This window comes from Xyrauchen texanus, chromosome 29, assembly GCF_025860055.1.
Source record: "Xyrauchen texanus isolate HMW12.3.18 chromosome 29, RBS_HiC_50CHRs, whole genome shotgun sequence".
NCBI classification, from domain to species: Eukaryota; Metazoa; Chordata; class Actinopteri; order Cypriniformes; family Catostomidae; genus Xyrauchen; species Xyrauchen texanus.
This window is the reverse complement of record NC_068304.1, coordinates 22,424,101-22,445,620: the sequence shown is the minus strand read 5'-3', so window position 1 is coordinate 22,445,620 and position 21,520 is coordinate 22,424,101. Positions and strand designations below refer to the sequence as shown.

Below are 21,520 nucleotides of genomic sequence, written 5' to 3'. Positions count from 1 at the left end.
AATTGCGGACCGACTGAGACACAAATAACACTACAGAAAAACCTTGCAAATATATACAGCAGATAGCAAAAAAATAATTTAACACACTACTATAAAACTAAACATCCTCTAAAACAAATCTTGTGAGACATACCCTCCTCTGGTTGAATGACTCCGCCCCTTGAGTCCTTGACAACCCATCGAATTAGCTCGAGCACTCGAGCCTCCCTGAGGAGACGGTCTAGAGCGTACATCTCCCCACAGCGCAGAGGCCCGAATGTCCCTAACCTCTGTTCACAACAACAAAATACAGAGCATTGTTAAATGTAGACCAGTCATCCCCAAGAAATGATTGGGGCTTTAAAACAAACACCTGCGAAAATAGAAAACAAAAATGATTCAGGAAACAAAATGATGGAGAGCAAATAAATGTGCAGCTATCAAGTTCACAAATCCCATTTAATTAAAATATATATTTTTTAAAGTATCAAAAATACAATGTATTACCATGACTGTTTGGACCTAATAAAACCATGTTATTTGGGTAGCACAACAGTATTCTTTAAAATACCTTGGAGTATCAGGTACATACCATAGCAAACATTCAGTACCACATTATACATCAAAGAACCCTGGTATTACCATATGACACAATCAATGTACCAAAGGACTTTTCATAAAGGCTGAATATCAGTTGGTTTGTGTTTACACAGTGCAATATTAGGAAATATTGAAAGTGAAATATTTCCTGCTGTTCCCAGTGTATGTATGTATGTATGTATATGTATATATGTGTATATATATATATATATATATATATATAAAAAGTTCACACACACACACACACACACGTGGGACCAAACATCCTAATGAAGTATTACATTTAACTGAAGTTACTGACCAGTAGCTGTGAGCTGCAGTACTTCAGATGAACCAGCAGGGTGTGATCTAGAGCCATGCACCCTGTGCTGAGAGGACCAGAGGGAGCGTCCCAACATCTTGCCTCACAACCCTCATCCTCCCCTGCGCTCTCCACAGCTGCTGGCCGCTCTGCAGCGCTGTATCCATCACAACATACAAATATGAAGACCAAAAGACGTCAGATAAAAAGAGGGAAGTGGCAATAATCCATACAATACTTTTACAAGTTTGAAAATCATTTCCTCAAACAGTTTCTGTTCAGTTGTCCTTCTATTCTCTAGGTGGCAGTAGAATACCATATTATTATAAAGAGGTGTGTTTTGAGGAAAAATCTTGGTTGAACCGGATTTTGTTTTCTTTTTCTTTACATATAAAATAACAAGACCGCAGAAAAGTGAGACATTTCTCAAGTTCTGACCTGTCTGCCATACTCTGTCTCTCTCCATCCTCCTCGTCTTCTTCCTCCTCCAGGTCTGATGTATTGAGGAAGTCAAAGCTTCCAAGAGCAGTCTCAACTGTCAAACTGACACTGGACGAACGACTGCGATTCCGTACCTTCACATACATTCACACACAAGAAATCAACAAAACATTCAACAAACTTACTATCTATCTCTTTTCACTTTCACTAATAATCACAAATGACATTTTGATTTTAAATTGAAAGGTGTGAAATGTATCCAATGTTCTTGAAAACTACATTTATATTCATATTAAACTGAAGAAAACCACAGAACTTCCAGCTTAAAGGAAAAGTTCACCAGAAAATGTAAATTCTTTCATAATTTACTCACCCCTCATGCCATCCCGGATGTGTATGTCTAACGTTTTTCTGCAGAACACGAATGAAGATTTTTTGAAAAGTATTCCAGCTCTGTAGCTCTATAAAATCAAGTGAATGGTGGTTGGAACTTTGAAGCTCCAAAAAACATATTAAGGCATCATAAAAGTAATCCATATGACTCCAGTGTTTTAATCCATGTCTTCTGAAGCGCTATCCTCCTTTTTCACTATAAATCTCCTTGGCGATCATGATTCCAATCTCTATTACACTTCCTAGTGCCATCTAGCACTCTGCACATGCGTTAAGTACTATGAAGTGTGATCGAGCTTGAAATCATGATCATACCAAGCGATCGCAATGGCAAGATGTACAGTGAAAAAGGGAAAAAACATTTTGGAATGGTTCATCCAAAACCGACTGGATCACTTCAGAAGAAATGTATTAAATTACTGGAGTCGTGTGGATTACTTTTATGCTGACTTTTTGTGCTTTATGGAGATTCAAAGTTTTGGTCACCATTCACTTGCATTGTATGGACCTACAGAGCTGAGATATATTTCTAAAAATCTTCGTTTGTGTCCTGCAAAAGAAAGAAAGTCACACACATCAGGGTTGGCAAGAGGGTAAGCAATTGATGAGAATCTTCATTTTTGGGTGAACATTTCCTTTAATGTTCCAGGTTAAATACACATTAAAAAAGGACAATATAGAAAACATTACAACTAATTTTTGTACAATGGGAGAATTAATAAGTGCTACTAAAAATATGAGCAGCACATTTGTTCCTTTGAAACCTCCAGAATACCTTACCCCATAGACTTGAATTGTAAGTGTGTTACTGCAAACAGGATCTTTGTTTGTTTTACAAATTGAGGCATGATTCAAAATTACTTTGTGTGGTAATCTTTAGCTTCAGCAAATGCTGTCAATAGAGCTTCAATTAACCTGGAATAGAACCTGGAACATTCTTAAGGACAGTCCTGGAAAAAGACAATTTCCATTGAACAGTGTTTGGTCTATGACTAAGCTAACTTGTGTCAGGAAGACCTGCCCTCTATAGACAGAATGAAACAGTGAAACAAAGAAAATATATTTGATGAATTCTATTGTTCTACATTCAAAGACCAAAGCCTCAATCTCTGGACCCAAACCCGGATCTGAGAATTTGATGGTTATCATGAGTCATGGATATTTAAAAGTGAAACACCCAAAACCTGGCATCTCAGTCAGCCAGGAAGAGCTACACCCAACATCTGGGAAGCCCCACTGCAAAGGACAGAAGTTAATGTAAAGATTCCTCTGCTTTCAACCTCCTTTACCTATTTCACCTCATAAAAGATTTAAAATGTTGATCAAATGTGGTGAACTATACAGTATATATGACCTGTTGTGAAAGCACTAGTGCATATGGATTCTTAGAATCACAGAGGTAGAGGTGTGCACTTGCATACAGTGGCCCCAAGAGGTATTTGGGCACTTAAGCCACACTTAAAAATGTAGGAACAGCATTGCATTACATAACAAAATATTAACCCAAGAGGCATTTAATTTAAAGAAAGATATCACAACCAGAGATTTCAAGCAAAGCAAGTGAAGTTTGTTAAGTTTTAAATGATAAAACAATAAATATACTCTTTAATTTAGACAAATACATTCAAAAGTACACTTTTTGTTAGTCAAATGTTAGTGGAAACATAGTTAATGTGACAAACTACACCTGTGGCTACAATGCAAGTACAACTGTGTAAACTTGAGGGGAACGAACTTCATTCATCCGCTAAATATCACATAGACACAGCTGGTCATTGCAAAAATGTCTAAGAAAAGTAGTTATTTTTGAGATAAGGTCAAACATCGTAAGTTTGCAAATGCCACCAGTGTTGGGTGCAATCTGATTACAAAGAAATTAGTTGCTGCAACTTCTATGTATATTTTTTTAAGTTGTGTAATGCATTCATTTGTCAAATTCTTTCAATTAGATTACAGTAATTGACTTTCAATTAAAAATATTACTTTTAAGTACATTACTTGGGTTACACATATTTCTAAAATATTATTGTTATGTATAAGCCAAAGAACAAGAAGGAAAAACAGAAATGACTTTGAATTTGTTGAGTGGAAAAACCCTTAATAATAAATTATCAATATTTGTTGTGGATTACTTTTTTAACTAATGTTTAACATCACTTGATAACACTGGGTTTGATATTGTTATTTAATGCAAAACATTCATATATTTTTAATGGGGTGTTCAAAAACTTTTCGGGGCCATTGTATGTGCAAACAACTGAAACAAATAATAATAATAATTTACTTTGTCACTCACTGCAAGTACTTCTTCCAACAATTTCAGCTCTTGCTCCAAGACCTGCAGTTCTGGGAACTGGCCTCTGCAGTCGTCAAGAGAGGACATAACTGCACTAAGGGCTTCCTCCACACTGCTGTCTGCTGATTGTATCTCATAATCATCCGTAGGTCTTGTCTCTACCAAAGAACCAGACTTCTCAGCTAGCAGATTGTCTGTTTGTGTCTTTGTGAGGCATGACTCATGGTTCTGTATTGAGAAATCAGTCCTTGATGCTTTCGAATGCTGGGACAAGACAATAGCACTGGGGGAAGAGTGCTTCTCACCACAGGTGAAGGAGACAGAGCTTGGCCTAGAACTGAGCTCTTTGTTAGCTTTTTCAGATGAGTCACAGGTTGTGGTTACAGCAGGAAGTCCCTGCTGCTCTTTGCAGGAGCTCCTTTCTGGACAGTTCAGTGGCTCAGCTGTGCAGGTTGGTTCACAGATGGCTGGGTAAGGAACAGGGCAGATCTCCTGAGTCTCTGGTACGACAAAACAGGTTTCTGCTCTGTGGGGCTTACCTAAGTCACTTACTGATATCGAGGAGACCATTGAAGTCCCTTCAGTGGTCTCCAAGGACTCCCCAGTCAATCTATCTGTCAAAACTCCATCTACACTGTTCTCGCTGATGTGGCTAAGAGAACGAGAATATCGGGGATGGCCGTTGGGCACTTCGTGTTTCACAGGGGACTCAGTGATTATTTTTGCTGCTGGTTTCTTGAGATTTGCCTCCTCTTCCTCCTCCTCATCCTCTTCTTTCTGATTGGCCAGGCGCGTGGGAGTAGAGGTCGCTGAGTCACGTGGGGCAAAAGAGATTTCAATGGCGGGAGGAGTAGCTTGTACCTCAGGCTTGACTAAGTTTTTATGTGCGTGACGCATTCCCAAGGAAAGCCGTGGACTGGATGAATCGTCTGAGGATTCCGAGGAATTTGACCATGCTGTTCCATTCTCCATCTCTTCCTGTCTCTTCAACATGTTCTAATGGAAGAAAGAGCTTATGAGGATGAAATCAAATTATCATGATTAAGATAATTTAAGAAAAGGCCCATTTACATGACTCATGTCAATATTCAAGCCAATAACTTGAATTTCATGGAGGAAACATTCAAGCTAAATCTTTACTGCCAATGCATTGGTGAGCACAAGTCATGTGCTGTAATGCGTCAAACATAATTCATCATCAATTTCAACTTTGACACCGTGCAGCCTGTGATTACCAGATAATTTGCATGAGGCATCATGGTGGTGCCAGTGTGAAATTAAAACTTTGCATATCTAAATAAATTGGGTCTGTTCAGAAAATTAGTTAGCTGCCTAGGATGCCTCGTGCCTACAAAGGTACCTGTCTTCTATGGCAGCATACTGAAATGCAGCCTCCTAAGTGATACATTTGTAACACACTACATAGGCAGTAATTCCACATGCCACAAATAGGGCTCCTCACATGTAGCATACTAGAGACTCGACTCCATGGCCGGGTCTAAGGGGGGGCTGGGGCACTGCCCCCATAGATTTTTCTTGTGCTCCCCCAGTTCTGGTTGGATGCCAAAATGATAAAGGAGGCCCCCCTACTACGCCCCACACATTTGTGTTGATTGGTGGGATGATGCCCAGACACAAGTCATATGAAAGGGCCTTGTAGACCATTTTAATTATCTGTTTGTTTTGACCAATGGCAGACAAAGGGAGTGTTTGGGACACCTGATTAAAATTTTACAATGTTCTTTATTTTTGCAATTCTCTTTGGTTACACTATTGGCGCAGAAATTACCCACCTTACCCATTTTATTTGGTCCATGAAGTGACACACTCTGAACTAAAAGAATTCACAGTATAAGGACAGTGATGAGACAGCAGAGTAGTTAAAAAGGAGGCAGCGAGTACAGTAGATGATGGGAGTGTGTTCTCTGTCACTCAGCATTATCATGAATCTCCAAACACATTTTCTTCATTACAGTGGAGAGCAGACTGCCATCAGGCTGAGAGAGCCAACACACTCCCTGCTCCCTCTAATTGGCTTCTGCTTCAGCCACTCTCTGCCTCACTGGGTAAATGTGACCACCCTCCAAAACAATAACAGCAATGGCTGAATGAATTTTGGATGGCTGGGACTTTGTTTGTATGTAAATGCTACTGTTGTCACTCACAGCAAGACAGAAGGAAACTTGGCTATTAAATCATGCTACAAACAACATGTACCTTAAATTTTATTTGTTCTACTTTATAACAAGAACTCTGACAGAAACTGGACAAAATCACAACTACAATTACCAAGATCAACTGCAGACACTACTAATTATTACAACTATGATAGAAGTACCATACAAACCTGTTTTTCGTGCTCGCCGCTGTTCAAGGCTAGTAGCAATCACAACCTTCCAGCCAATTACAGACAACTAACTAAAGCTATTCAACTAGACAGTCACACTAGCGCTACGGGCTAACCACACTTACATGGTTGGAGGGCAGAGAGGACCACAGGCGGACTGAAGTGACATCGCTGCATGAGCAGCTCTGAGTAAGTTTCTCTGTCAGCGTGTCCCGGAACACGTCCACTAAGGACCAGCGCTGTTTGGACATCATGCTCCGTGGAGCTGTCTGCATGCAGTAATTTTAAGGTAGAGAATGTAAAAACTGATTGCTAGCTAGAGATGTGCACGAGTACCAAAGTACTCAGAATTAAAAGAACTGATCGATCATGAAAACACAATAACAACAACAATAATAATTGAAAAAAATTATAATTTTGTTTTTTCAATTGAAATCTACAAACTAAACACAAACCTGCATTAAAAATGGCCTCTTTTTGTAATTTTATAAATGGTTACGGTACTTTTTATTTTATTTTATCCAAACCCTCGTCGGACCGCAATTTGCATTGACAATGGACATGGTAACTTTCAGTCAACTGAGCAACTGAGCTCAATAATTTATTTGGAAAAGATTAGATTAAAACCATTTTAAACTTGACGCAGCATCTTAAAACACTTAAAATTATGAAAATTGATTCGACTGTTGGGTCCCAAAATACTCTTCCTTACTTCCAGCGGGCTAATGCTAGATCTCTTTTGGTGCAAGGCAATCTGAGCCATCAAACATAGATCTAGTCCAGTTCTTTACACAGACCATCTATTGGTCTAACCTCCTGACTGGGTCTATCATGAAAAAGGCAGTTTATGAGAAATGGAGACACTTATGTTTCTATGATCTTCAAAATCAGAGAACAAGATACTTCTGAGAAACAATATTCAAATCTATGTGGAGCATATTGCCCGATATGAAATCTTAAGGGACTAGGGTCTTGTGGATTATTCTGGATTGGACCATTAGAACATTAAAGAGCCTTTTCACATTATGGTGGTATGCACTTAGCAGAAATGTTTAGTTCAATTTAGATCAAATAAATCACCCACAAATGTATTGGGAGCAAAGCAGATGAAATATGAAAGCAGATATATTCAGGGAACAAGAAATATTTAAAAGGTTTTGTCAGTCAAAATAGAACAACCATTAAGGCAGTGGACAGACTCACATAGAAGGCCTGTTCACGCAGAGACGGGGTGTCTGGAGGACTCTGGTTGTACGTGGAGAAGCGTTTGTTGACAGAAGGAGCTTTGTTCACGGTGCTAGCTGAAGATGACTGATCATCTTTGTCAAATGGACTACAGAAGAAAAGTGAGATAAGGACATCCGTGTTAACAGTGCATTTAAAATGAAATTAGTTTTATACTAATACATTTCTGTAACCAATTTTCTTTTAAAGTGGTAAGATTTAAAGATCTTTCAATGGTGACATTTAATATGATATCACCCCCATAACAATCCTCCAAAGCTGTACATACTTCCACGACACCTCTAGACTGAGTTTGATGGTGCCCAAGTCATTGATATCCACAGCTACAGTTTGGGGCAAGGCAGCAAACAGGTCCTTCGTCTCACAGGAGACACTCCCCACCACCACATGATTGGCCAGACTCTTCAGCTCTGTCACCTTAACAACCATATAGGATATATTAATTTAGGAAAAAAAATGTCATCATTGGATCAGTAACTGACACAACGGAGTATCTGCCAACATTAAGGCCCTTGCATTCTTCCTAAGAAATCAAAGAACGAATGGGTGTGATGTCATTTAGAACAAAATCTGGCCAAAAATAATGTGGTTTTGAGTTCATTTCGGTGGTTCGTAACAGCTCACAATTGCAAACCTTTAGGAAAAATTCTTACCGGCTGCTAAACACCTTACTGCCATTGGTCCACGTCATCAGTAGGTGTAACCTGGGGCTCCACCTACTTTGAGGCCGACAGCAGATTCCCATTTTTTCCCAAAAATGAAAATTCTCTCATCATTTACATATGCATGACTTTCATTCTTCAGCAGAAAACAAACAAAGATTTTTAGAAGATCTCAGCTCTGTAAGTCCATACAATGCAAGTGAATGTTGACCAGACCTTTGTAGCTCCAAAAATCACATAAAGGAAACATAGAAGTAATCCAAAAGACTCCAGTGGTTAAAAGCCATATATTCAGAAGCTATACAATAGGAGTGGGTGAGAAACAGTGCCTGTTTAGTTTCACTTTCACATCTCAAAGTGAAAGTTAAATTGGAGATTTAGAGTAAATAATTTCTTAAAATTTGTTCTGTTTTTCACCCACACCTATTATATTGCTTCTGAAGATATGGATTTAAACTCTGGAGTCATATGGATTACTTTTATGTTTCCTTTATGTGCTTTTTGGAGTGACAAAAGGTCTAATCACCATTCACTTGCATTGTATGGACCAACAGAGCTGAGATATTCTATAAATCTTAATTTATGTTCTACAGAAGAAAGTCGTACACATCTGGGATGGCATGAGGGTGAGTAAATAAGAGAATTTACATTTTTGGGTGGACTATCTGTGGTGATGGGGGCGTGGCCGAGCGACGTCTGTGGAGAGCGAAGGATTGACACCTGTTGGAAATGAACTTTAACAGCTGTTTGTGTTTGCAGTGAGAGCTGAGAGGGATATAAAAGAGCAGTCCAGTCTACCGGAGGAGGGAGAGAGAGAGAGACGCACAAAGCTGTGTGTGTGACTGTATTTGACATGGTGCTGAAAAGCAGAACATTTTGTGTAGAACGCTGAAAAGTGTCAAATAAAAGAGTTACGTTGGACATTTACCTGGCCCTCGCTTCCTCCATTATAATAAAGAAACCTGTCACACTATCCCTTTAAGATCAGTCAAAATGAACACACCGGTGTGTGGAGTTATTAGCAAGATGGTGCAAATTTACCCACATCTGTACGATTGCTCACGTACAGACATTTTCAAAGAACATGTTGTGCGATTTTGTTTATTTGTTTAATTTATCTACAAAAGGAATAAAATCTTCACAAATACTCTTAAGTGCCCATTCACACTATTGTTTGATATGCTGCTTCACTCATGTCCCTTCTATAGCAAAATCTATTTGCACATCTGCTTATAGTAAATTATGCCTATCATCATTCTTTTGCCTGTATTCTGCCCATTAACATTCTTTTATACATGTATCTTTGCAGTAGTAACAGTGCCATCACTAATTACAATAATATAGTGTGCGCACCAAAAGTGCTAGTGTGAAAGCACCCTAAGTGTGCTGGGGCCTTTAGGAATCACTTTGTTTTGTAAGAACTGCAACAGTTTTAAGACCTAACCCTAATGACAAAATAAAACATGCCATGTTTTTTGAAGTGACAGAATATTCAGGAGGAAATACGCAGGACAGAAGTGGAGTGGTCTCACATCAGCAGAAATGTGGTGTCAGTGGTGGAGAAAGTTACTACATATTGATAAAAGATTACTAAAACACACCCTTTTTCTTTTGAACAATCTGCACTGATGAATCATGCACAATAAGACTAATGATATTATAGCAGTAAATGGGATCACTTTTGATTTCTGATCAATGAAATGAAATGCTGATCATGCTCAGAGATAGGGTCAGGCATATTTCCAGTGAGGAATATAGTTTCAAACAGAGCTCTCTGTCATGTAATCTAGTCACACAGCTCTTTGGGACAGACCCAACAGCTCCTTTTACATCTCTCAGGCATATCTAAAAAAAATTTGACAAACATCAGCTGCATTCTATTCATTCCTCCCCTGGAGCCTCTCTCCATTTTTCAATAGATTGCTATGTTCTGTAAAATCCCCTCACTTTCTCCCATGCAGTCTTCCTCTCTCCATCCCTTTCCCTTCCCGCACATGCAGATATGTGTCATGGGAGAGGACAAAGAAGTCAAAGTCCAGCTGTAGTGCTGTTATGTGCATTAATGTAACAGACTGATGCAACTGAGATTGATTGTGTGGGTGGGAGAGAGAAAGAGAGGAAAGGAGCAAAACAGGCAAGAGCAGAGAAGATTTGAGTGAACATGATTGTATATTCATACCTTTATAGATAGGAACTCTGTGATGAGGGGGAGGAAGACCATCTCCTCACTGTCCCACACTTGCTTGCCATTGATCTCAATCCGACCTCGCAGCTTCCACCGCTGGCGACCATACTTCATAAATATCTGCGGAGGAATTAATTTAATATTACAGCTCATATATATGAACTGTATGACTAATTGGCACAGAGAATGAATGAATCCTGAAGAGCACACAATCAATTTATTAAAATACTTGTCAAGTCAGGCTTTGAAACAACAGAAAACAGACATTCATTTATGCAGGTAAAGGTGGATAAAATATTGGCTTTTGTTTGTTTTTGTACAGTAAAAGCAAAGAACAGAGTGAGAACAACAGATGGGCTGTAAAAAAATAAGTCTCTGCCATCCTCTCTCTTTCTCTCATCATCTCTAGATTCTCGAGTCAATGTCTCACAACCTCCCTGCAGTCACATGTCTGTGGGCTCCAGCTGAGCAGACTGTGCTGACTCACTGCATTGATTAGCCTGTCAGTAATTCCAAATCCTCTGCATGTTGAACAGGTGGAGGCAGGGCTGACACATTAATATTAGTCTTTCTTTAATTATCCTCTGCTTTCCAAAATGTGTTCTTCTCTGCAGATGCTTTGAGCACACTAGGGAGCAGTGCTAATGCGTTACTCTGTCTCTAGTAAAAGAAGTAGTCATTTAGCAGACGATTTTATACAAAGCATGCTTAAGGGCAAGCTTGTATTGACTCATGGATCACCCCTTGTGAGTTCAAATTAAAAACCTTGCAGTTACCATCCCAGATCCTTAACCACTAAGTGACACCACCCCTCTATAAGTCATATCTGTCACCAACAAGTACAAAGTTGATCAGTGACAATTGGTTTCTGTAGCTTGACTGGTACAGTATAGCATTAGCAACACAAACATCATTAGTTCGATTCGCAAGCAACACGCATACTGATAAAATATATATCTTATATGCAAAGTTGCTTTGGATAAAAGCGTCTATCAAATGCATGAAATGCAATTTGGTAGCATGACTTTATCAAGACAAGGGGAGTTGATGAACCTATTAAACGAGAGACAGCATAAGCAGCTCACCTCATACTGATCTCCTGCACAAAGTCGTGCAAAACCTGCCAGGCCTGAAACAGAGTGGACAAATCATTGCTTAAGATGCAGACATATGATTATGATTATGGAACAGAAACACTCATACATTTATTTTTGAGACACAGATTATGGCATTTATTTCAACGGCTTGAGGAAAATATGGTTAAAAAAATATCCTAAAAGGAATAGTTCATCCAAAATTTTTTATTATGTCATTATTTACTCACCCTGATGTTGTTTAATACCCGTATGTGTTTACTTTTCGTGTTTAAGTCATCACAGGATTTATTCTCCATAATGTTAAGTGAATAGTGTCATGGTCTGTCGCATGTTTGGTCACGAGACATGCTGAGAACAAATACTGAAGGTTTGATGTTATCGATGTAGTCACCATATTTGATTTAAGCAATTTATTAATACAACTTGATTTAAGAGTGAATAAATCTTGACTTCAGTGACTTCAATTCATAGTGATTGTCACTTCAGAAGGCTTGGAATATAGTGCATGAGTTGTATCAATTACTTTTATTTTGGTTTTATTGTGTTTTTTTTTTTTGTTTTGTTTTTTTGTCTTTGAACTTGACAGACAGTATTCACTAACTTTCTGGTGAATAAACACTTTTTAAAAGACTTTTTAAAAATGTATCTTGTGTGTTCCATAGAAGAAAGAAAGTCACATGGGTTTATAGCAAACTTAGGGTAAATTAAAAACATATTAGAGTAAATTGTGTAATTTTCATTTTTGGGCAAGCTATTTCTTTTAAGTTTGTAAGAACCCCAAAAAAACATGTTTTGAGTTGACCATTGTGACCCCAGTATATTGAGACAAGCTGATAGGCCTGTGTTGTCTTACCCTTCATTTTGACATGGAACTCTCCCAGCTGGTTCTCCAGCTCACTCTCTAGCATGCACATATTCTGCAGAGATATAGAGACAGATGCAGTGGGTAAATATAGGGAAGAAAATAGATTATGGCGGCAGACGTGCAAGAGAGAGAGAGAGAGAGAGAGAGAGAGAGAGAGAGAGAGAGAAGACAAATACAGCAGTTCATGGAGAATTCGCTTCCTATAGCTGACTGTGGGTTTTGCAGTGACCATTAGGGTAATGAAAAGCACTTGACTGGCAAAGGCCATCCACTCTTAATCTGATTGCCTTGCTGCATTATTTCCACCAGCATATCCAATCAGTCTAGTTATTTCTCTCTAGGCTCTATATCCATCTGACTGGATGTGAAAAATAATTTGGCCTAAGCCATAATCAGCAGAGCATAAGCTTCAACTTCCTGACAATGACATAAAACTAATCACCTTTTTGTCAGCCTTATCATTACCGGAACTATATATTACTACTTTATTTATATATTAACCTCTGGATCTTACAACTGAAAATTATGCACAGTTCATTGCTTACGTTCCTTCAAACCACTGTACTGCACTCTTCTGTTGCTCTATGACACATTTTAAACATTCAACAAACTTGAAGTTGCTTTCAGTTCTGAAGCCAATTCACATTACTAACACTAAAGTGAAGTGTATTACAGTCTATTTCATTTTTGAAGGGTATTTCAGTTTTAAACTGTTACAAACATTGAAGTAAATTTGACGCAGTGGAACTGTCGGAACTCGTTGCTAAGTTAATGGTTCTTGCAACGGGAAAAAATTATCCAGCTTAAAATATTGTTCTGTCACCAGGGCGGGCTCTTGTTCTCTTGAAGGGGTCATATAATGGTACATGCACTTTTTCAAGTTGATTGTACTGAAATGTGTGTTGGCTGTGCCTGTACACAACCATCCTATTATGATAAAAATCCATCCAGTTTTTTTGTTTTAATCTCCTTATATATTTTCCCCTGCATCAAATCGAGCCGTTCGACCGTGTGACGTCACACGGTCGGACGCCCCTCCCAGGATTGTTGATTGACAGCAGTGTTTCAACACAGACCCGCCCTCGCTCGTGAGTGAGCTGTCAATCATAGTCCGTCATCATTGTTGATACACTGGAGCAGAATGGCGCCTAAGCGATTGTGGTGTCCTGTTCTTCGGTCTAATAACGAACACAGCAGTTATTTTGATGTTCCTAAATCTGAACCGCTGAAGACGCAGTGGCTGAGTTTTGTTTACGATGGGAATATTTCCCACGAGCAACGTCAATGCGTTCATGTTTGCGCGAATCATTTTTCACCAGACTGTTTTATAAACGAGGGTCAGTATAAAGCTGGTTTTGCTAAGAAGGGGCGGGGTGACCAAAGCTCATTATCATTCAAAGTCATATGCACTGAAACGGCGTGCTGAAAACAGAGCTGTTTTGAGCAGGTAAAATTAGTGTTTTCTATTACTATTACTACGATTATTACGATTACTAATGAGAATTTTTAATAAAAGTATATAACAAAGTTTTCATTTAGACCATAAAGATTCATATTAACTTGTACAAAAATGGCATTATATGACCCCTTTAAAGTGTCCAATGAGCTTCTTCTTTACTAATGAACTAACAAGATTTCAAGCTGATCCAAAAAAAAATTTAAATAGTGATCACACTCAGCAGCATATCATCAAACACTGTTTGTAATCCATAGTGATTTTGTCATAGAGTGTTTTCCACAATAAAATAAAATCAGAAAATGAGGCACAACAGTCTGTTTTTATTGAATGTGATTTCTTTACTCAATAAAAGCTGAATATGGAAATACATGTTATACGGCAAGCCTCGAGAGGATATATACACAATCACACACTTTTACAAGGTAAAATTACTCCATGAATTGCATCCTAAATCAATTGTTAGTATGTTGGTATGCTTGTATCCACCATTTTAAAGGGATAGTTCACCCAAAAGTGAAATTTCTCTCATCATTTATTCACCTTCCTGCCATACCAGATGTGTAGGACTTCCTACCTTTCTTCAGAACTCGAAGAATTTTAGAAGAATATTTCAGCTCCGTAGGTCCAAACAATACAAGAGAATGTGATCAGAACTCAGAAGGTCCAAAAATGACATAATGGAGGCATAAATGTAATTAATAGGAATCCAGTGGTTAAATCCATTTCATTTGAAGCAATATGATAAGTGTGGATGAGAAACAGATCAAGATCAGATAAAGATCAATCTTTAAGTCCTTTTTTACTGTCAAACTACACCTTTGACCAGCCCCAACCAGTAAGTGGCTGAATGTGAAAGTGTAGATTTACAGTTAAAAACGGACTTAATCATTGATCTGTTTTTCACCAACACACATCATATCACTTCTGAAGACGTGGTTTTAACCATTGGAGTTTTAAGGATTACATTTATACTGCCTTTTTGGCCTTCAAAATTATGGTCACCATTCACTTGCATTGTGAGGACCAACAGAGCTGAAATATTCTTTTAAATATCTTGTGTTTTGCAGAAGAAAGAAAATCATACACATTTGGGATGGCATGAGTAAATGAGAGAATTTTCATTTTTGGGTGAATGAACCCTTTAATCGACAATTGTGTCATACCTCTGACTGAAGAGAGTGAGATCTCAGCAAAACAGTCTGGAAGTATGACACTCCCTGCCAAAATAGAATTGTTTTACATCTGCCAAATTGGTGCCGGCTTAAAACAGAAATGTTTATTAGTTCTGAATTGAGTCAGTTTACCAACACTAAACTGAAGTGCAGTTCTTAAACCTCTCAAACCATATCTACACTGTTTCCTATTAAATTCTTGTCAAAATATCCAGATTTCTTCCCACTACACACTCATCTCCACACACCCTCTCTCTAACCTCTGTGTACTCTTTGAAGCTCTTGTTGGCTTCAGACAGACTCTCTCTGGCCTCTCTGCTGCCCGGAGAGGCAGTGTAAGCCTTCACCATCTTATTGGCTCCGTCTCTCAGTCTGCGCTGCATACAGTAGGCCTCGTAGAGTTCATCAATCTGTAAAAATACCCAACGATGCCCCAGTGTTTATTAAAATTGAAATAGGTTAAGTGTGTTGATAAGGATTGTCTTGTGTAGCATTCAGTATTTTATGGCATAATGAGGTTGCTGCCATTCTAGTCAACATCCAACTGGTGACATTTACCTGATTAACCAGCTAACACACACACACACACACACACACACACACACACACACACACACACACACACACACACACACACACACACACACACACAACTTCTTGTTGTTAATCTTTTATTGCCCAAGTGCTTCCTGTAGGGCCTCATTGTCCCCAATGTAAGTAATTTAGATGTTATTGATCTCTCCGCAGCACCTTGTGTTGGTCTGCAAAAGTCAGATATGGAGACAGGAAACAGTTAAACCCCCAATAATGACAACCATCTTATGCACAGACTGAAGTAAATTTAGAGAAATACAAATACTGGGGGAGATGTTCAGAATAAAACAGCTTAGCATTAATGTCCCAACAAACAGCCATTTAGAATAGAATGTGTTCACAGCACAAGTTCTGTATTTCAGAGATTAGCAAAACCTAATGTTTTTAGATGCTGTGTCAATGAAAAGAACTTCAACCATTCACCTACACTCTGTTTTTAGGCATAAGGATGCATTCGGTCAGAACGATCATTTAACTTGATATATAACAACAGAAATCTAGGATAGGTCCTCATTTGATATGCTAATGAAATGTGCATAATGTGTGTGTGTGTGTGTGTGTGTGTGTGTGTGTCTCTCTGTGTGAAGAGGCCAAGGATGGTAATGACCCAAATCCTCTGCAATGCAGAAGCAGCAGTATCCTGCAGAATTAAATAGTCAACACAGCAGGGGTATCTCATACTGGGCTAAACACAGACATACACACGTGCACACCATGTGATAAACACGCAAGTGTGACCCAGACAGCATGAGGACACGTATGCACCATACCAACACACATAATCCCTATGAAAGCAAGAACAAGTGGGACACAATCTGCAACCCTTATAAGGTTTCCTGCAATAAATGAGAAGGAATGGAGGACAGAAAGTTACAGAAGGAAAATATTTCCCTCTGTCTGTCCTTCTGGAGGTGGTTAGGAGCCATCCAGTGAAACACAAAAAGAGATATTAGTTAGAGTGTTAGGGACTGATAACCTCATAACTCTGATAACTCTTTTCCATACAGACTAATGAAAGCAATACCTCATTTTATGTTCCAATGTTTAAAGGAAAAAAGTCATACTGGTTTGGAGGGTGAGTAAATGATGGAATTTTTATCTTTGTGTGAACTGTCACTTTCATATATGGGCTTTTTTGTATTTCCCCCACTTTCCCCCTCATAATCCATAACATAGAGGCCCTACATACTGTATCTCACATGACTAAAGCATGCAGGCTCCCTGCAGTGCTCACAACTAAAACACACACTAATCACACAAGAAATGGGGCTATGGAGTAAAGAGGAGGAAGAGGAGAAAAGATGAAGGCTTCTTCCTGTAGTGCAGCTGTCTTAGGTTAGTTTAGGCTGTTAGTTCAGACTCCAAAGGGTCCAGTAGAGGGTATAACCACTTCCCAAACAAGCCAGGAATGCGAGCAGGCCCTAGAGCTGTCCTCTGCCTGTGACCCGTGTCCCCTGCAGTGTGCGAGCGTCTATGTTTGCGTGAATGTGTGTACTGGGGAGAAATGTCTGTAAATGTGTTCTTTGAGGGTTTGTGAGGAAGGGCTTTGCTGTATATCTTGTAAGTGAATGTCTATCACAAAATAATTGTTACTGTTTTGACACCATGCATGAATGCATTCACACAAACATATAGATGTTTTTATCAAGGCATCAGGGCCATGCAATAAGAGAAATTTGAGCAAGAACAGACCTGCAGTGCTTTCTTAACTTTATAGAACCACAACATACATTACACATACAAATAATATTTGACAAGTGTCACATCTTGTTGTCTGCACACATACAGGACAAATCATCACATTGCCATTTCACAAAAAGTTGACAAATAAAATAACTAAATGAATAATCAGATCTGTTCATTCCATAAAAAACTAAACATTTAACCCATAACTAAAAATAAAATAATTCTGCATACTAAAGAAGGATGTCACAGATGATTAAAGCACATATGCCAAATTCATAAGTAATAAATAATAATAATTAAGTAATAGTAAGTAATTATTATAAGTAATAAATTAATATCATAGTTTCCTTACACCTTCAATAGCTGTGGGTGTACATGCCTTAATTATTATATATTAGAAAAAAAATTTCAAACTTATTTAAAAAAGACAAAACAAATACAAATACATTTTGAATCATGAATATCAAATGTGGTTGGGGTTATACCATTTGACCAAAAAAAGACACATCATCCGCCCTTAAATATTTGCTTATTTATACATTCAGTTTGCATACTTCAGTTAAACAGCAGGCTTACCTTACTGAGATGAAACTCCAGCCGTCTCATAAATCTCTCAATCACTTTCACTTGCTAAGGACACAGCAAGTAACAATCACAATATGATTTTGAAAGGCAGTCACTGTTAAATAATATGAAATAAATAACATCCCAATGTGGCTTTCAGAATCTAAACACAAGTAAGATGGAAGACAACAAAGAAGTTTACACTCACCTTGTCAAGTTCATACAGAAAGCCCTGTAGCAGAACAACAGATAGATGTCATATTAAAATCAAACAGTTAAAAAACCCTTACATTTGAAAGTAAATGGGTATACATGTGGAATTGAAGTCAGAGCAAAAACTCATGCATTCTTTTGGAGCAATTTCTTTTAACATTTAATCATTTTAATTAAAAAAATGTAAGTATTAATTTCCAGATTCATATTTCTATACCCAGCCTGCACTTTAATGCTCGTAATTTTTGTGATTCTCTCTCAGATGTTTATACTTACCAAGCGAGAGTTTCTCTTGGATTCTTTCATTTGTCTATTCAGACTGTCCAGCTCCATCTGATGGACATGCAGGTAAGATCTGGAACAACACAGCAGACATAAGCTATCAGTATATGCTTCGCTATCAGTGACTTATCTATTGTACAAGGAAATTCCATGTTGTTTCTATAATAGCTCTCTGTGAGTGTGATTTACTGATAACATGCACTGCATTATGTGTCAAAATTAACTTTAATGCCTATTACATGCATTTAGCCAAGTCTGTACTGAGCATCCGATATGAACTCCACATAAAAAATATTAACATCCAATTTTCCTTCTGCTTAGACATCAAGGTTTGAACAATGACATAAATCACATTAAAACTGAGCAAAATTAAAAACTTGCTATGCCTTAAGATGCCTTGTTTCTCCAAATTAAGTCATGTTTTTTCTAACAGAAAAAGTAACTCTTTTAAGTTCAGTAACTGAACTTGCTGCAAAGGAACTCAGTTTTAGCCAGTTTCAGGACAAAATTGTCCCTCAAATGCCAAATCTGACAAAACCTCACTTTGGGGACATTTGTGAACATCCTCATTAGGACGGAAAAAAAACATTAATTTAAAAAGAAAAACAACATTTATTAAAAAATGCCAGAAGTATTCTTTTAGGGGTATAAGGTTAGTCTCTAGTAATATTCTTAATAAACATAAAAGCAATACAAGTAATACAAGGTATTCAAGGTAAGTACCAAGTTTGTGTGTGTGTGTACAGGTTTGACTATACTTGTGAGAACCAAATGTTTTTTAATGTCTCCCTAATGTAGTGAAACATGATCAAAACCAACTTGTGAATACATTTCCAGAGGTATTTACTAGTTAAAAGGCTCATAAATCATCTAAATCATGTTTTGCTTTAAATCTACTGATATTAAAAGACTTGTTAGGCTTAGGGGTAGGGTTAGAATATTAGTCTGTGAGATGTCCTCATTTATATAGTAAAACAAATGTGTGCATGTGTGTACATACTGCAGTCCTCTCTTGAGAGCCTCATACACCTCATCCAGCCTCTCAGGCTGGGGCACCTTTGGAGGAGGTGATTTAGTGGAGAGTGTGAACATCCTGCTTGCTCTGGAGGGAGTTTTCCTCACACACGCGGGGGTGCTAAACACAGAGATGTTCCTGGGACACACACAAAAGTGCACTCATTAAATAAGACACAATCCCATACATCAGATATGAGGTATTATTGCTGGCTGGGGAAACAAACAATCTCTAAATCTAAATCAATAGTGCTCTCGAATAACATCAGTGCTGATCGAGCCGCAACCATTCATTCATGGTGACAGACAACTCAATAAAATGGAGAGAAAAGAGTGATGTGCCTTGATAAAATATGCTCTTGTAAAGCTGTAAAAGGTAAATACAGGTAATCACAACATGCAAAAAGTGTGTAACTTTTTTGGTATTAAATCATACAGAGACAACTATAACCAAGCCATTTGTAGGTTAATTTTCATTGAAAGTTTCTTTGGTGTAATAAAACTTCCTGTTTCAGGTGAGCCATCCAGCCCAACACAACAACAGTGGCACAATGCGAGTTGGGGGCTTGACTATCTGTTTGCTTGATGAACGGCAGATGAGGGGCATATATGGAAGGCTATTTGAAAACATTGTTTATTTTTGGAATTCCGTTTGGTGGTGCAGAAATTACGCAGTTCAGCTTTAAGGTAGTAAAATTAACAACTGGAACTAGACAAAGCTTTCGAAATACACAGAATAAGTATTAAAACTATAGTTCACAAAAAATAAAAATTAAGAGCAGGAACGATGGACAAATGTGTCAGATGTCTGAATCTTTGCATTTCTCTTTCTGTTTGTCAAGCCAGAGGGGATCCCCCAGTGAGCCTGGTTTTCCCTCAAGGTAATTTTTCTCCATAAACTATAATCTTATGGAGTTTTGTGTTCCTTGCCTAGGTTGCCTCTGGCTTGCTCACTGGGGGCCTAAAGACAGACTATTTATTTTAAGACATTTTCTACAATCACATAATTGTTTTAAACCACACAATGAGGACTTCACATCACAGCTTTAACATTTTCTTTCATCTATACAGTAAAATATTAGAGAAAGTTGTAGCTAAGCAACTGTTGGAGGTAGTGAAGGATAATACTTTGAGATATTTCAGTCTGGTTTTAGAGAAAACCAAAGTACAGAAACTGCCTTTCACTTACTGGAAGATGCAGGAGAGTGCTCCATTTTACTATTGCTTGATTCAACTACAGCGTTTGATACAGTTGATTATTTAGTTTTCATTGATACACTGAAGAAATGAGTGGGATTATCTGGGGTGGCTTTTTTTTTTGGTTTGTTTCCTACTTGTCGAATAGAGAATTTGTTCTGCAAGGTTCCCTATTAGGGCCAATATTGTTTTCATTATATATGTTACCGCTTGGCTCTGTGACTTGAAAATACAACATTCATTTTCATTGCTATGCAGATGACCAGCTGTTGCATTTGTCTGTGAATCCAATTGATCTGAATAATTTAAATGTTCTTCAAACATGTGTATCAGATATAAAAAAAACTCGATGGCATGTGATTTTCTTGAGTTAAAAACTGATAAAACGGAGGTTGTTATAATAAGATCGAGTCAGCAGTTAGTCAAGTGATCCCAAATATTCAAAAGGTAGTGAAAAATTTGGGTGACAATATTGATACAATTTAGACTTTGAAGATCACATCAGGATGTTAGTTCAATCTTGTTCTGTTAAGGAATATTTTCAAGATTAGACATGTCTGGAGTTTTAAGGATACTCATCTCGCCTTGATTTTTTGTTCATTTAATTATTTTTTCTTCCCAATTTGGTATGCCCAATTCCCAATGCACTCTAGGTCCTCGTGGTGGCTTAGTGACTCACCTCAATCCGGGTGGCGGAGGATGAATCTCAGTTGCCTCCGTGTCCGAGACATTCAATTTGCACATCTTATCACGTGGCTTGAGCGCGTTACCACCTAGCGTCTGTGGAGGCTCACCCTATTCTCTGCGGCACTCACGCACAACTCACCACATGCCACACCGAGAACGAGAACCACATTATAGTGACCACGAGGAGATTAACCCAATGTGACTCTACTCACCCCAGCAACCGGGCAAATCGGTTGCTTAG

At 38.2% G+C, this 21,520-nt stretch overlaps 1 protein-coding gene across 6 annotated transcripts in view; it reads right to left on the bottom strand.

The window, feature by feature from the left end:
• Positions 1-21,520, bottom strand: part of LOC127622919 (rho family-interacting cell polarization regulator 1-like) — an 81,948-nt gene that overhangs the window by 9,816 nt on the left and 50,612 nt on the right. For 3 of the 6 annotated variants that reach the window (XM_052097085.1, XM_052097082.1, XM_052097081.1), the window contains exons 3-17: positions 19,382-19,534; positions 18,376-18,454; positions 18,095-18,118; positions 17,899-17,952; positions 15,303-15,452; positions 12,400-12,463; positions 11,535-11,578; positions 10,444-10,569; positions 7,871-8,019; positions 7,561-7,690; positions 6,483-6,626; positions 3,999-5,006; positions 1,319-1,455; positions 881-1,037; positions 134-269 (exon numbers count right to left, since the gene is read on the bottom strand). In XM_052097085.1, the coding sequence (XP_051953045.1) occupies positions 134-269; positions 881-1,037; positions 1,319-1,455; positions 3,999-5,006; positions 6,483-6,626; positions 7,561-7,690; positions 7,871-8,019; positions 10,444-10,569; positions 11,535-11,578; positions 12,400-12,463; positions 15,303-15,452; positions 17,899-17,952; positions 18,095-18,118; positions 18,376-18,454; positions 19,382-19,534 (2,555 nt within the window). The remainder of the gene's footprint in view (positions 1-133; positions 270-880; positions 1,038-1,318; positions 1,456-3,998; positions 5,007-6,482; positions 6,627-7,560; positions 7,691-7,870; positions 8,020-10,443; positions 10,570-11,534; positions 11,579-12,399; positions 12,464-15,302; positions 15,453-17,898; positions 17,953-18,094; positions 18,119-18,375; positions 18,455-19,381; positions 19,535-21,520) is intronic. The other 3 variants (XM_052097083.1, XM_052097086.1, XM_052097087.1) reach the window with 3 other exon arrangements.